Here is a 17,579-nt window from a genome sequence, read left to right as displayed (position 1 = left end):
TAGGCATACTGAAGCACCAGTTATGGGCGAAATATACACATGTACATTAAAACAGCACCCAAATGTAACAGGTCTGTAGTTGTGGTAGGCAGGAAATTTCAAATACCGGTACTAGTATAATGCACAAATTTCACCAAGGATATCGATGCCACACTGGACCTACAGTACAGTATACAAACACACCAGTAATTTTGTCCCTATTTGAGTGGTGCACATCTTTGTTTTTGTCATCTAGAAAATAAACAAAATGTGTACAAAAAAACTGAAATCTGCTCAAATTCACAAAGTTGAGATCAGGTTTCACACTACTGCGGCTGTCATTAGTCCCACACACAAAAAATGAGACTATAAAATTTAAAGCAAAAAGCTGGTTATGCCACTGAGTGTGGGTGTGTCTGTGTCCATGTTTACACAACATTCAATGTTTACATAGTCATCACAGAAGTGAACGGAAAGAACATTCACCTTTGCCATACATTTATGATTTTTTAACATTTTTGGTAACAAAACAACTCTTTGTTGAAAGGCAGGGCACAAAAAAAAATATATATATAACAAAAACATTATTACAAAATGATGTAAAATCAGTCACACTGAAGATCTCTGTTACTCTTTTGGTATAAAACAGTATCAACATTTAAATGCTTCTATCATGTAATTCTTAGCCTTGATCTCTTTTATTTTTAAAATCTGCAATAAGTCTTTCATTACATTCTCCCTTTCTTTTCTTTCCTCGAAAAAACAAAACGAGCAAAAGCCTATGTTGTATGGCTCACACCCCCCCCCCCCCACACACACACACACTGAAGTGGAATACAATTGTAATCAATCCGTCAAAATGAAATTCCCTTCATCAGTTTAGTAGTCTCATCTTGTGACAACGAATGTTTCATTGTGTTCATGTAATACACTCAAAAGTTTGATTTTACTGAAGCTGATTTAAATACTGAAACCACCAGTGTTTTGCAAGACTGGCGAATATTGCAAAATTTATCCTCTTCATTCCTTTGTACACATTACATAGAATTCTTAGTCCACCTATGAATCAAGGCACTGAAAATGCTCAAAATGAGTTCATCTATATATATTAGGCCCATACACATACTGTACAATACCACAAGTGCTACATTAGTAGCATTCAGCCTCATAGTTTCTCAAGCATGAAAGCCTCTAGACAATAAAGAGTTGAGTCAATGCATAAAGAATTGCACTGACTTGCACAATATATCAATTCTGTTATAGCCATACAATGTACATGACTTTGTGGACTGGTCACCCTAGAGAGAAACATTTCTACCGGAGAGTGAAGAACAGATATACTATAGACCTCTTTGGTTAAAACACACAGTAACTTCTGTTGCTCATAACTGGGGGAGGGGCGTTTAAAAATGAGACAAAAAGAATATTCAATGGGTTATGCAATGAGTCAGGTGTATTGTTGTGTCAGTGCATCAATCATCTATTGTAAGGCGTTCTAGAAACCCCTAGTTACGGCTGAAATAAAAATTAACATTAAAAAAAAAAAAAACAGCACTCAAACCAAACAGGTTGATAGCTCAACTGTATGTATGGTGTGAATAGTTAATGGTTCCTAGCCTGCCCAAGTGCACTACAATGTATAGTATCAATCATCAATGACTTCCCAAGTGGCTGAGAAAGATGGCTACTTCCTGCGTCACTATAGTATGAAAATGAAAGCTTACAGGAAATACTTTTCTCTGTGCTACATTTAGGTCTGCACAAGAAACACACAAGTGCATCAAGCGGAAAAAAGGAAGTATCAAAACCCGTCTTGGAACAATACATGACAGATGGGATATTTCCGCAGGAGACTGTTTAATGGAGATTGTACGACCATGTCATTCAATGTTTTCTTCTGTACACTGTATGTTACATTGGCGGTATGCCAAAATAACTTTTGTTATATACGGAGACTTCACACACTGTTCAAACTCATCCAAAAAGACATCAACAGCTATGCCACAGGCATGTACTGATGATCATGAGAGCATGCGAAAATGGTGTCCATGATTTCATTTTCAATAACTATGTATCACTTTGTATGTACTGTTAAATGCATCACTCTAGAAGCATATTGTCATGGTATCAGGGACTGAGGGACACCTCAAAATTTTGACAATTTCATTTGTCTGATTATCACATGTAATTCATACTGTACATTATGTATGCAATTCATAGTTCTTTTGCACAGTATGAGCAACATCATCTGTGAGAAAAGAGTCAATGAAATTCTGGCAGTTGAAACAAGTGTGTCACAATGGAAAACCTGATCATGGCTTTATCAAACATTTTAACAGACATTTTGGCTGACTCCTTCCTTTAAGCTGCATGACAATACACACATACAATAGTTTTGTAATACATAAGGACAAACTATCATGGCAGCAACATGAAATCTTTAATATGACTAGTGACAGTGATAGAGTCGGGTGATTCATTACCAATCAATATTACTATCATGTCCATCAATTGGGATGCTCACAACTTTCTGCCATAGAAAGTTGGAACACCATAAACACAATAAAAGACTGATAATCCCCCATTCACGAGTCAATCTCTTTCACATCAATCTGCACATCACAAATCGATTTGGTTTGACAATGATTGTCCACCATGAATAAACCATATATCAATATCTACAGTATCATTAATGGTGGAAACAAAATTACTTCTACATTACAAGCATCTCTGCAAAGGTGATATGATAACAATGAATATTTTTGTACTTGTGACATAAATTGTTTTAACTTCTTCACCTCTGTAGGAAACACAACAAAAAGAGATCTGGAGGGGAAAGAGATACTGAAGGGGGCGTTAAATTTAAAAAAAAAAAGAATGGCCATACGTACATAGGAAACATGCTATAAATTTTGATAATTCTGTCAAATCTATGAAGACACTTCTTCTCTTTTTAAATTAGTTACTCCAAGCTATTTCTATACTCTTAACATGCTGAAAATTATCATATGGAGAACTAAAATAACATGTGGATAGTATTTATGTATTTCATGAAAAGGCACAGCAGCAACAAGTTAAGATTTTTTGCCTCTGGTCTTTAATGTCAGACGATCAAGTTGACTATTTTTGGTCCAACATTAGTAGGCCTAACCTCGTCATAGAGGGGAACAAATTATTCTTTATTTCATCTCCTAAAGTGTACTTTCAGCCAACCATTTAGCTGCAGAGGTGTACATGCACATTGTATCTACCCAGTAATAGCCTCAATTCTACAAGAATAAAATTCGACTGGACATGAATTTGAAAATCTAAAGATGTTCTTCTCACAAAATTTACGACCAACCAACACAGGGGTATCTCTACAAAGTGTATGAATTACTCTGGGTTGCCCATTATTGAGCTTCTCAACTTTTTGTAAGTCAAGGCCAACTGTGATTCCTAAAATTATTTCAAGGCCCAAGCATGTAGTAAGATCAAATATGAATCTATTGTATGTTATCTTTGATATTGATATTGCGGCCTGTCTCCGAAAGCTTCACGGCCCATCGGTTGAGAAGCAGGGGTCTTTGGACGCAATGACACAGATCAAAACCATAAACAAACGATGTAGGCATTTCATGCATACCACTTTTGAATTATAGACCATAGATCTTGCGTTTCTCTTCAAGCACATAACAATGAAATAGTCGATTCTCGACTGATGTCGTGGGGCTTCAGGTGCAAATTTCAGCCCCCATTAACATTATCACACACCTTTCTTGAGCTAACTGAATGAAAGTTTGGCTACACTACTCTGCAAAATCGACTGAGTAAATCGTTTTGCTGTTGAAAAATATAAATAAAATTACATTTTTATGACACCATGGTCTGGACAGTTTACTGATATTATTTGCATCAATATCTTATTTCTGCATTTAAAACTTTTGCATAGTTCCAGAAAGTGGCAGTACACAGTCCGTCATGAATACCCTGTCTGAGCACCTTATGTACAAGAACGACACAAGATTACCATTAAAAGGAAAAAATAAAGCCTCTTATACATTAGGTCAAGTTCCCAGTCTTTAATATAAGCCATGATGTATCCTTCTGAGATGATGGCTGGAGATTAATTGAAGTACATGTAAGATACTTGCTTCATTGGTATAATTATATTTATACAAATTGTATCACTATGAGATGTACAGTGTATGTTGGCATCAAAGTGAAAAACCTGGCAGTCTTTTGCATATGAAATTTTATCGGCAATCAGTCAAATCAGCTGATGTACTAATCAGTGAAGGAAAAGAAAAGAGAAAGAAGAAACATTAAGTCAGCTGCCTGGAATTACTGTGTATGACATTTTGCTGTAGTCTGAGAAGAAGATAGTGTGAAATGTCAGTTCTCCGGACGATGGGCCTATTCACACTAAAATACTAAGCTCAATTTCCTTTTTTCTGTCGGTCCAAATCCTGGGTAGATGTCAGCAACAATAATATATTCATAGGGTTGCTTTCAGGGTTGCTTGAAATATGATTACAAAAAATAGGCAGTTTTAATTGAAAAACATGATACCAGTCTGGAAAAGAAATGCGTTTAGTTAAGCTCAAAATATTTGTATTTCTGTTAGTTATAGCACATAATCACATTTGTGGTAATACCGGTACTGCAATATTACACAGTTGACATCATTTAGTGCTTCATCAGATACTGATTAATTACATTTGTATTTGTGCACTATGACGCACTGACATGTTTAAGGCAGGACTCCAACTATATTTATGCAAGATCCAGTACCTTTCAAGGACACTTTTCAAATGAATTATACCAACCCTTCCTCTGGGATACTGCTGGCAGGTACTGTTGAGTTAGTTGTGGTAACACGGATAAAAGAAAAGCAGTGTCCAGTCAATGAGGCCAGTTTGGCAAATGCAAAAGTGGACATTGCTGGTGCCTTGCGGAGGTGGAGCAGAGAGAATTTCATCACCGCTGGGAATGCTTGCGACGGCCGATCAATCCAGTGGCCTAGAGTTTAAAGTGTAGGAAAGCTTGACCATGAGGGGGCCAGCAATCTCCTCGATCTCTCGGATCTGCTCCGTGGTCAGTTCCCTCTGCCAGGCATCGATGGAGCGCTCGGTGAAGGCCAGCTCGTAGGGCAGCTTGTAGACACTGCTCTTGGCTGCTTGCACCAGCTTCTGGAGATTTGTCGGTCTCACCGGAATACCTGGAACGGACATAAGAGTTTTGATGGGTTAGTTCAGCTAGAGAGGCATTTTTAGTGCTCTGTAAACCACTTCATAAATTTTGAAGTGTTGTCTCCAGTTATGGGGATTGTAAGTTCACTTTTTTCACAAACATTTTGAAGAAAGCTAGTGTCTTGGTGGAGCTAGTTTACTCTTTGAGTTTATCGAGAACTGGCTTGACACATGTAGTGATTAATGTGTCAAAGTGTGTGTAGTTAGGGTGGAGTGTTTGATGTCAGTGTAACAGGTTTGTACACGGCATGTGTAAATGCGTCTACAAAGTGCATGTAGTGATATGGTGAATTGATTGTCCACTGCAAATTTAACATGTTAAAATGTACACCACAATTCTCTAAAAATCCCCTCTCATCGCCCCACAATTTCCTCAGAATTTATATTTACACACATTTCAAAGATGTTCTGCAAAACAATAAGAACAGAAAGGCTTGTCTTGTAAAAATTTCTACCTGTTTAACCGAAATGCCTTCTCCATTATCCAGTAAATATAACATGTATCTGAACTGTTTGTCACTTAGTATGTCAATGAAGTGGAGTAGGTACCCATTAAGCGGTACTTCATTATGCAGTACCACTGTACTTGAGTTGCATTGAACGCACTCTGTGAGGAAATATGTCTTGGCATTCCTAAGTAGTAGCTGAATGGACTGTTTAAACACAAAAAGAACTCGGCAAAAATGTACCCTCCCCATACTGGCAGAAAGCGTACATTATAAAGTGAAAACAGAAAAGAACCCACCCACACTTCTCCTGTATTAAACTTGTCCAACACTATTTCCAATACTTGTTTCTCAGTACAATGAAAGGCACTCACAGCTTGTAACCTTGCAACGCTCAACTCAAATCAATTTCATATTTTTCATATGGGTGAAATTGTCAGTCGATTTACCCCTCAACATGCCTACTGAGTTGCTAGCCTGTTTCAAGTTGGTCGCCAGCCAGTACCAGATTTAAAGGGAAGATAAACCCCAAGAGCAATGTGGATTGAGTGAAAGCAGCAACATTAATAGAACACATCAGTGAAAGTTTGAAGAAAATCGGACAATCGATGCAAAAGTTATGAATTTTTAAAGTTTTGATGTTGGAACCGCTGGGTGAGGAGACTACTAGAGGATATGACGTATGAGTGGACAACAATACCAAGAAAATATAAAGAAAATTCTGCAAAAATCCATTTTTCATGAAAATTACAAATTCCATCAACTTGATATTGACATATGTTAAGGATAGCAATTATTCCCCCTGCTTTCTGAAAGCGGTTGGTCCATTGCTCTTTCATGATTCTAGAAAAGTGAATTTTTGTTGAATTTCCTTTATATTTTCTTTGTATTGTTGTCCACTCATACGTCATATCCTCTAGTAGTCTCCTCACCCAGCGGTTCCAACACCAAAACTTTAAAAATTCATAACTTTTGCATCGATTGTCCGATTTTCCTCAAACTTTCACTGATGTGTTCTATTAATGTTGCTGCTTTCACTCAATCCACATTGTTCTTTGGGTTTACCTTCCCTTTAAGACACAATACTGTAACGCTGTTATTTTCACATACAGATATTTTCACGCGTGAGGAGGCTGCAGACATTTTTACAAGATGTTATTTTCACGAATTGACACTGAGGCTTATTATAAATGAGCTATTACCCTAGCGCATGGTGACATTTTTTGTGTGCTGTTGAATTTGTGGTCCAACTGGGATTTGTGAAATTCACGAAAATCAAACCCTTGTGAAAATAACAGCTTATACAGTAAAGGGTGAATAATATTTGTCAACTCCAGCAAAATACAGATTGAAAATACAGATAAAGCTTGGAATCATAAAGTTTCCATTCTAATCTGAGCCATGTGCTGCACAAACAAGTGTATGAAATACAAAAATCTTAACACAAAAAACAATTATTCCTCCTGCTTCTTACCTATGTGATTATGAATCTCTTTTCCTGTTTTCTCTGAATCCAAGACAATATCTTCTAGCTTGACGATTTTAAGTGCTCCTAAAGGCAACTCTTCGGCATTCCTCATCACTGCTTCTGTGTGCGCCACCCATATCCACGAAAGAAGTCGCAAGGCAGAATTTCTACTAGATGAATAGTCTGCTCTCAATTTTTCAAATTCCCACGCATACTCCCCGACTGGCAGGCAAGATTTATCGATACTCTCAAAGAGTTCTCTCACTCTCTTTCTTACATCCATTGAGTTGAAAAGTTCTTCTGATTTCCTGAGATAGTTTGCTACAAACGCTCTTGGGTCACGTATAATGTGAATGGCATGAATAGTATTCTTCAAAATGGCATTTATCCATGGCAACTTCAGAGCCCAACCACCACTTTTGAGGAACACAACACCCTGTGCATTAGGGTACATTGCAAGATGGTTCTTGAGGCTCTCTGGAGAATAAGTCTTATAAATAATGTCATTGTTTTCCTTTTCCTGAATTTTTGGTTGTTCCCTAACATCCTTTGCAAGGAGACGCCTGCCAATTCTTCTTGTGTCCAGCAGTTCCTTCGAAAAGTGGACATCGCTCTGTGGGTTTGAGTCTGTTATAGAGGAAACAAACAACTCAGGGCTCCATCTCAGATCTTGAATCCACTGCTTGAGCTTGGTTGAGTGCAAGGACTCGCTGTCGTTCCATTCGCAGGCATCCGTGATGGGATTGACTTCAATGCCATCCCCCTTCGGGAGTTTCACATACTGAGATGGAGCTACCATGTACACAAAGTCAGGATTCTCGTGAAACAGCCAGCTGATGATCTCAGCTCCAGATCCTGGTAAAGATGTAATGACCACAGAGGGCAGCATTTTCTTGTTCAACTGCTTGGAAGGTGGCTGAGGCACAGCAGCACGGGCAAAGTTTTCTTTCGAGTCATCAGCATCACACTCAAACCAGCCACAGTACTGTATATAGCAGACCCAGAGCAGAACCCACAAGAAGCAGACCCCAAGACCCATTGATCGCAGTTTGTTCCTTGGTCTGTACCTGGGTCTCTTTCCACACAAGAAGAAGCTCAGCCCCAAGAACAAGAGTGTCATGAGAAAAAGCCAACCCACCGACCATGAACTTGCTTCGATGCTATCATCAACCAGTGTGTCTTGGGATACACCAAACTTGACAATCTCGTCTGGCCGACTGAGTTTTTTCACAGTAGCGTGACCTGGGTACTTGAGATATCTCAGTCGAGCCACCGGATCGGAGTGCTTGGTGCTGACCATGACTTCATAATCTTCATCGGATGTACCCACAAACATGGTGACACCATCCTCGATGCTCTCAAGGAACTGCAGATTCTTAAGTTTGATTGATGGTCCACAGAGGATGTACGCTAGTCTGGTGATGCGTGGAGAGAGCTTGATGGTCATATTGACAAAGCTAGTCTCACGTGCCTGATACTGAGATGGCTTCTCATTCTGCACGACTGCAACAGGACTCCTGCCGTCAGAGCTGATCCAGTACATACCATACTTCTCTCCTTCTATCATGATCATTGCACCCTGCAGGAGACCCGAGAGCTTGTCCAGTTCGAAGCTGTACTGGACATTTCTGAAGTAAGCAGCCATGTGTGTCAGAGGTGAAGTCTCCGCCGCCTCTACGTGATCAAACACCAGAAGAAGATTGGGATTCAGCAGGACCAATGAGCGATACACAGAGTCCAGCTGCATGGATGGATTGTATGCAGTAACAGCTTCACCACTTACAAATAGAAAACCATGAGATGTAGTTGCCGTAATGATTTCCCCGTGATAGTTGACAAGATCTGGGCTCTTCCAGTCAAGCCACTTAGCACATTCACCAAGCTGCCCTTCCCATGGTTCCATGCAGTGGCTTGTTGGGGAAGGGGAAAATGTGAGAATATTGTTGTAGTAGGACATTTTGGACGAGTACAGCCCATCTGTCACGAACAAACGTCCATTCGGAACAAACTCAAATGTATTCTGATCGGGATGTTCATGGCCAGGGTTGAAGCTGCTCCAACCATTCATGGGCCATGACAAGTACATATTCCTCTTGACAACGTCACTCATAGCAGCTCCCATGAGATAACTAGACTTGAATGACACAAACGTATCGTTGGGGTTATGCGGGTCTGTACTGCTGTATGTCACCACTCCCCAGTCCGGATACAAGTGCATGGTTGGAGTGCCACTAAAAGGAGGAGCCACTGCTGGAATGTTCGCATCATACCAAATGTACTCTGTGTGTATGGTGCACCACCTTTGTGAATCTGCAGGCTTCAGCTTTTCAACATCTGTATTAGGATCAGGTCGGTGCTTCCTTACTTCTCCAGCCAGCCAATTTCCCCAGCCTGTCTTCATGACGTAAGCATCAAGGAACACAACCTGGCTCTCTGGCCCATAGAACCAGTTATGATTGGAGTCTGCAGCACTCACAGTCCTCTGGAACTGAGGCTTGATGGTGTGATAGTAGAACCAAAAATGTTCCTTGACCCATGTGTCTTTCGTGTGATCAATCCTAAAGTGCCGAAGAGCTAAAAATATGTATTGCATGATAGAACGCGATGTGTATGATCCATACGGTACTCCTTCATCTGATGAGCCATCAACAATGTGATTAAAGAGCTTCATATTTTGTTCCAGCTTATAGACAGCACCCTCCACCCACTGCTTCCCTTCTTCAAGGTGAGCATGAACAATTAGAGCCCCATGAAGGAATGCAAGTAAGTTAGATGCTACATGGTTCTGCAAGTAAAAATGGCCCCAAGAGCGGATTTTGGTGTATCTTGCAAAGTCCTTGGTCTCATTCAGTATCCGCTGCAGATAGAGCTTCTGCCGTTTGCTGTCCAATGTATTGTAAATCCAATCAAATGCTGTAGAAAATCCTGTCAAGGAGTGCGCCACAGGCACTTCATCCGTTGCTGCAGCAATCACTTGCCACTTTGGGTGTCCAGCCATTAGATCCATATACTCCAGGAGAAAGATCTTTGCCTTTTTGTCCTCTGGATGAAGCAAGGTATAGAGGGCCAAGGGCGGCAGATTGTTCCCATAAAGCTCATTCCACTTCCCACCAAACACTTTGTAATCTTTTGGCGGCAAAAATCTCTTTGGGTTGCCCATCAGGATGTTGACAGCAGAGTCTATCTCTTTGGTGATGTGGGCATGAGTGGTGCTGGCTTTGGCAATGAGGTCTGGAATATCTCTCTTGCAGAAGTAGAGGAGGGGATGAGTCGTGTATTTGGGTTTGTAGTTCGAAAAGTCAACTGTCAGTGCATCTGCTGCACACATGAACAGCGGGTACAGTGTGAGAAAAAGGATGTGAATCTCCATCATGCCTTGTAAAACAGTTCTTTAGTCGGGCAATCTCTGCAAGTCTACGACAAAGTTCTGAATGTCATGAGAAATCAGAGCAATTAATAGGCTGTGACAGGCGCCTGGTGCATTTCTCCTCCAACAGATTTTGAACTTTCATGCAGTCTGGAGGCTGCATATATGTAGGGCAGGACTGACGAGGAGGTGCCAGCTATCTCTGTTCCCTTCCCAATCTGCACACAGAAGAAAAGGAAAATGAGAAAGGATGAAATATTTCAATCCCATAGAGAGGAATGTGGCTTCTAAACTTATCAACTTATTGTAAACATGCATCTTTATACAATGTAATTTACAATACACTGTGGCTGGAGAGACTGTGAATGTAGATAACTATTTCATCAGATCTGATGTATTTATCAATGGTACATTTTGGGGTCTGATCCTAAAATAGTGTTCACTTGGATTAAATTTTCATATTGACACTTGTATTTCATGGTATGACATATCATATGAGAGCTGAGAATCTGCAGTTTTCAGAAAAGTACATGTCTAATACATTTGACGTCAGACTTTTTCGTAAATTACCAGCAAAACAGGAGAAGTGCCCTCTTTGCGCGACGGGACAGAATTTACTTTTCAAGTAATTTGCACAAAAACTACAAAAGTAGAGGAAATATCAATTCTTATGATAGAGTACCCTTCCTTGGAGCAATTCATATCTGGCATTCATTTTCTCATTATAGTTAAAGTTTGGGTCAACATCTTCATTTTTTCTTGAAAAAATATGTTTTCCAGTACTTTTACACAAAACAAAAAGTCATTTTTCTGTATGATAGACTTGAGTTTGGCCAGTAATCAAGTCAAGGGAATATGTACCTTTCATGGAAAACAACATTTTTTGTGAAATTCTCTTTATATTTTCTACTGTTTTCAATACCCTACATATGTGACATGGGTAGATCCATAAAATAGGGACCCACTTTGTGACTTGCCTATTTTGCCAATAAAATCAGAAAATCAGATTTTTGTTCAACATAACTTTAAAAAACATTCATATTGAGTAAGTCCCTTGAAAACTGACTAACAATTAACATTCTAAACTGAAATTGAAGGAAGTCCGCATACCAAATTGCAGTGTATGGGGAAAAACTGGCTCATTATTGTAAACGGGACACCATTGGTGTCCCCCTTATACGGTATTTCAAACTAGTTTTATGTTTGTTTCAATAGAAGTGATTATTTTGAAATAAGAAATTAACTATACTATTGAAAAAATGACACAACCCTTATTTTTGGTCAGGAAAAAGATTCTTCAGTGTTTCGCGTGTAAGGGGGACACCAAATATTATTTTTGCATTCTTTTTTTTTCTTCAAATTAATAGAGTGGTCAATTTTTGATACCTGTTACAAAGAAACCACAGCTACATTGTAAAATATGCCAATGAGGAGCAATTATTGTTGTGATAAGACACAAAATATTAGCTATCACCGTGCCCCGACGTAATATTTAGGGGGACGCCAAAGCCACGTGTGTGAAAATTATAATTTTGTCTTTTTTTTCAAATTTATTTATTTTACCCCAATTTTCTCTTGAAATCTTTTAAACTATGTGATTGCTACCAAAATAACAACAAACAGTTCAACACTGGTCCTTAAAGGGACTGTACAGTACTGATTGAGGTGGGGATTCATGTTTTGAACATTCCTAAGTGAGATAATGAAAAGCCTCTTATCATATGAAAGAGCATGTAATTTTAAGAAGGATTCAACGTTTATTTTTATGAAAATTGGTTTTCAAATGGCTGAGATATCCAAAAAAGTGAAAAATAGAAGGCGACATGCCACAACTTTATTAGGATCTCTTTGTTTCACCTTGTTTTTGGATATCTCAGCCATTTCAAAACCGATTTTCATCGAATAAAGTTTTGATACCCCTTAGAACTGCATGCTCTTTGACATCTCATAGAGTGGTTTCTGAATATCTTGCAAAACATTAAAAGCTAAATCCTCACCTTGACCAGAACTGTACATACCCTTTAATATGGATTCCACACTCATTTAAGGTTTCTCGGTTAAAATTGTAATTATGGGGACACCAAAACCTACACGTGAAACGTCTTTCTTGGGATTTGTACGTGCAGAAAAATGTGTATCAATTGATGCATGAATTATAAATAGTGTTCAAAATTTGCTTGTCTTTTATTATTTTTGACCCCTTAAAACAGAGTTTAATCCACAAACAAGCTGTAAATCTGTCTATCTGGTGTTACAATAAAATGTCACAATTTTGCCCAAAGACGTTGTGATTTTGCACTTTTTGTCAAAATTCATGTGAAACTTTGAAGAAGCGATTTCTATATTTTACTTTGAAAAGGAAGATACTTACTTACCTGAATAAGAGTATTCAGAAGTAAAATTGATTTCGGGTATGTAATCTTTAAGCAATGGCAATATGAAGCAAATAGGCATTTAGACTGGGACCCTTTTTAATGGAATTACCCATATACAATGTACATTTATCACAAATTGTAGTGGTCTTGGTATCCAGTGATGGCTGCACCAAAACTTTACAAAGTCAAACTTTTCAATGCATCATCTAATTTTCTACAAATAGACACTGCATTGATGTGCATACATGTACCTGGGTTTAATTCCCTTTTTCATAACTCCTGCAAGATATTATCTGAAATATTGTTTAACTGAGAATGACCGGTAAGTATTATTTGACTAAATATATGCACAGCTGCAAACACCTCCATTGCCAATGAATTGTTTACACTTTTGTAGTGTGGAAACTTGAGCCAAAAATACATAAGGGCTACATACTTTTTCATTGTCTAGATGTATTTTAAAAATATTTTATTACTACTGTATGCTGTATCTTGTGTGTATTTTTGATATTCATGGTCCTTTGTTAACAATGTCTGTAATTCAGCCTCCGGGCTGCAATGGTTATATGGATCAATAAAACACCTTTTCAATTTCCTTTTCAACTTGAATTTCAATACTAAAATTATGCATTGACTGTACAAACTAGTTGTTGAGCACACAATCAGAATGAAATCAGGTACTGCCAGAGAAGTACTACAGTAGCTGCAGAAGGTACAGTGCATACAGATGTAACACCACACAGACAAACTGGCAATCAGAGCAATGCTTCCGCATCTGGTTCTTCTGGTATACAGTGCTCTGTATGTACAATACATGGATGGTGTATGCTGTGATGGCAACAATAATTTGAACTGATCACAGGATGAGTTCCCCTCAGCCTCAACCAATTCTCCCACTATCATGCTCTGACTATTAATTGCCACCCTAATGTATATATTTAATGCATGTTTTGTGTGTTTTTGCTGATTTTAACTACATGAAAATGTAAACAGGCAGATGCACACAAAACATCCAATATCATCTTAGTCTTACTCTTTTATCCCCATTCATACACCCATATCATACATTATACACTGTGTGCAAACTTGGAGACTGCTCATGCTGAATACAATTACCGGTACACAGTGGGGCTGAACAAATACAAATCCTCACGGCAAACACAGAACCAAGCATTGGTTCTTCCCTGCTCAAGTCGTAATACAAACAGAGATATAAGCTCATTTCCTATTCTCTCTCCTAAACAGCCTACAAATTTTTCTGGTGCTAGTCATGGCTTGATGAGCATCACATCCATGCTATAGATATTAATTTGCTGACTGCATTAAATTCAGCATTTGGGATATTTTTTTTTTTTTTTCGTGATATTCCACGTTGGCACTGTTATCTTTCTTTCTCAAATTCTGTTTCCAGTATTTAATACCTTGGGCATATCAAGTTCTCTAGGTGACACAGATTGCCAGATATATGCAGCTGTACGTTGATATTTTGCAAAAACCCACAGGTAGTACTGTAAAAGTGGACATTTTCAAGCGACTAATTTTTCGTGCTCGGCCAGGTAAGAAGAGTTGAACTCATGTTTTTAATTAGGTGTAACCAAGACACCAGCTACTGGAACATATGGCAAGCAAAAATATTTGCCTGCTTTTAATTTTGGGCTAGTTTCTCATTGCGCGAAAATTTCTACACCGTAAAAATTTCCACTTTTACAGAACAAAGTTCACTGGCTCAGCTGTATTAAATAATATTGTGCAGTACTTAGAGAATGCTTATAAAGTGCATTACTTCTCTAGATACCGGTACTATATTTTTCTTCATTGTGATAAGATACATTTCTTGATGATCACACACGAACCCATACTGTATGTGTAATTGCACAAGTTACGCATGCATGCATGCATTACAATACTGTATGGACGTGCAATTGCAACCAATAGGCCTACTACTATTTACAAATTATATGCTGCATTTATTAAAATCCCCAAAATTTGTACATGAAAGTATTGAAAATTAATGTTTTTGTAACAAACTTATTAAAAATCTGGCCAGTTAATTGTTATGTTTCACTCCATCATCCCTACACAGCTGTAAAATTACATAGCAGGAGCCACAGAACGTTTTTCAGTTTGGGGGGGGGGGGAGAGGGGTATCAAGGTCACCCCCCCCCCCCCCCCCCCCCCTTAGACGCACCGGCGTAGCCTGGATAATGATCTTCTGATCTTGGGAGGGTGGTGGTTACTATACGAGGGAGCCAAGCGACCGAGCCCGAGTGAGCAGAGGGAACAAGGGGAGGGTGTGGGAGGAGGGTGTTCCCCCTCCCACGGTGGTGAGAACTTTTTGCATTTTTATGTTGTAAATGGTGCAATTTGATGCATGTTTTTCCATCTTTTATCGACTTGAAACAGCCCCACTTGTTTAAGGTAGCAGGATATTTTGATGTGGATTATTATCGAACAATTTGCCTATAAAGTGGTAGCATGCATATAAATAAACTTCTTATATTAATTTATTGTTACAATTAATTTCATGAACGTTGTCTGTTAAGCAATCAAACCGAAAAGGCATGCTCACAAGGGTGTATAAAGGGATATTTCTCCTCCCACATGAAGGTGATTTTACATTTTCAGACCTGAAATTCAGCGATCTGGTGCAAACTTTTGGTGCAATACTTGGATTATTTTCTAGCTCCCCCAGCCCCCCCCCCAAAAAAAAAATATTTATGGAAATAATTTAGACTTTTTTCAGGAAAGTGTCAATAGCAAAATCACGGCATTTAGCTCGTATGCCGCGTGTGCATCATGTGTGTGTATGTACACAGTCTAATGAGGTAGAGGGGGAAGGTGTGGGAGGGGGATGCCCCCTCCCACTCGACGGAGCTTTTGCGTTTTTAAAATCAAGATAAAGTGATCTGAAGCATACTTTTTGTGAGAAATTCGGGTAGTGTGATTTTCCCCCGATTTTTCTTTCTTTCTTTCTTTCTTTCTTTCACGATCCAAAAGTGTGGGGGGGGGGCTGCAGCCCCCCCCCCCCCCCCCCGTTTCGCGGCCCCTGCATAGTGTAGATTCTACACTGTAGTCTTCTATTAACTCACTTTGTATGGACATGGCTCTTTTGATGAATGACATCCATAAATTTGTATTTATTTTAGATCTACAAAATGTAGATTAATGGCTTCATCAACACTTTGGTTGTTCTCCCTTTTTTTTCAACTACACTGTATAGTAATGGTGAGATTAATCTAATTCTTTATTGTTCATTTATCTAACAATAACATTAACAGACAAAAAAAAAGATAATGGATTTCGAATACAGCTCAGGTGGCATCCAATTCAAGGTGCACAACGAACATTCACCCTAAACAAAACACTGTTGTAAACTTACCAGGTAAATCATCTAGTTTTGCCTTGACTTGTGTAACAGTTTTACAGAAAAATTCATGTGGCTACTAGTACTAGTGCTAGCTACAAAGTAGGCCTACATGTACTACAACTAGACCTCTGCTCGCATGCTCTCATCTACTGTCTCCATGTCTAGCACTCTGCTCCACCGGTACACGGTTGACAGCCAGTGGACGTGGCCCGTGGGTGGGCTTGCGCAAGTTGATGAGAAGAGAACCAAGTTGGATTACTCACCTGTAGTATTGAACAATGTCAATGCATGTACGCAAGTTGTATTCCCCGCATCATCAAGACGACGGCATACTTCTCCTACAAGACGATAAACAGTACGCTGAAATCGACCTCCACCTCCAGCTCTTGTCGATGACTCTAATAGTGAAGTTGGGAAGGAAGCAGGCAGGCACACCGTCGAAATAGCGGTAAACGTTGGGAAGTAGTTTGGATATCGATAGAATGCCCAGCAGTGCCTTCCATGAACGACTTTTCACTTGATGCACCGCCTGCACTCACCCGTGTGTTGGAGCTCAGCAGCTAGCAGCGTAGGCAGCGCAAGCGTGTGTATGGTCGCACAACGCGTGCACATACCGCACGGTTTCTCGCTTGCCACATCAACAAGCCAAAAAGCGAAGTCCGGTCAATGCGTAGGCTTAAAAACTAGCGCAGATGTGCACTGGTTACCCGAGTCTTTCAATTTTATACACGGACTATGTGATCTATTATGATGGTACTCCAAACCCATAACAATAACGACAATTTATATCGTAATGACTCACTGTCAAACTTCACACTAACCATTATCTAGCAAATCTACCGAAACTTTACTCGACCCCATATTTGTAATGTGTCTGAGAAATAAAGACTATGCAAAGATCAACTGCAGTACTGTACTGGTACGAATGAAAGCTAGTATTTGTCGGCCCCACCCATATGGAAGAGTAAACTTTGAAGGGATTTAGTACTTTCTACTCTATTAAATAAAACACTCTGATAAACTCTTATAAGTATGTCCTTGACATCACTACAAAAACCATTTATCTGTGTCATGTCGTGCAAACAAACGGCAACTCGAGCTCAAAATAAAAGAATGGGGGAATTGAAGCGAAACTTTCAGTGAGGTTTATTGGCCATCCATCGCCAGTAGTGCATCAAACAATACCAGTATTTGAGCCTATTAGAAAATTGAAAAAGTTCACCTTGGATATTACTCCTTTTTTTTTCATTCTGTTACGACCAAAATCACTCCGAGAATGATCGCACAAAAGAAACAATCAACTGATGTTCAGGCGGTTTATTAACAGTGATATTGTGGGTACAGAC

General features: G+C 39.1%; 1 protein-coding gene across 1 annotated transcript; it reads right to left on the bottom strand.

Annotated features, from left to right (window-relative positions):
• Positions 1–2,849: 2,849 nt before the first annotated feature.
• On the bottom strand, positions 2,850–10,607 carry LOC139712077 (dermatan-sulfate epimerase-like protein). Its single transcript, XM_071623912.1, has 2 exons — positions 7,131–10,607; positions 2,850–5,179 (listed from the first exon to the last, which is right to left on the bottom strand). Exons 1-2 carry the CDS (start codon positions 10,495–10,497, stop codon positions 4,968–4,970), a joined length of 3,579 nt encoding a protein of 1,192 aa, XP_071480013.1. The 5' UTR covers positions 10,498–10,607; the 3' UTR covers positions 2,850–4,967.
• Between the last annotated feature and the right edge of the window lie 6,972 nt (positions 10,608–17,579).

Source organism: Diadema antillarum, unplaced genomic scaffold, assembly GCF_040938485.1.
Source record: "Diadema antillarum isolate AM-2024a unplaced genomic scaffold, OU_Dant_1.0 seq00001754_RagTag, whole genome shotgun sequence".
Taxonomy (NCBI): Eukaryota; Metazoa; Echinodermata; class Echinoidea; order Diadematoida; family Diadematidae; genus Diadema; species Diadema antillarum.
The sequence above is the reverse complement of the archived record's forward strand: the minus strand, read 5'-3'. Positions and strand labels throughout refer to the sequence as shown.

Bases quoted from the DNA above. Each gene is read 5' to 3' on its own strand.
- LOC139712077 (XM_071623912.1), bottom strand. From the start codon at position 10,497: ATGATGGAGATTCACATCCTTTTTCTCACACTGTACCCGCTGTTCATG. The intron at 5,180-7,130 runs GTAAGAAGCAGG...TGTCCGTTCCAG, and splicing joins AGAGATTCATAATCACATAG to GTATTCCGGTGAGACCGACA.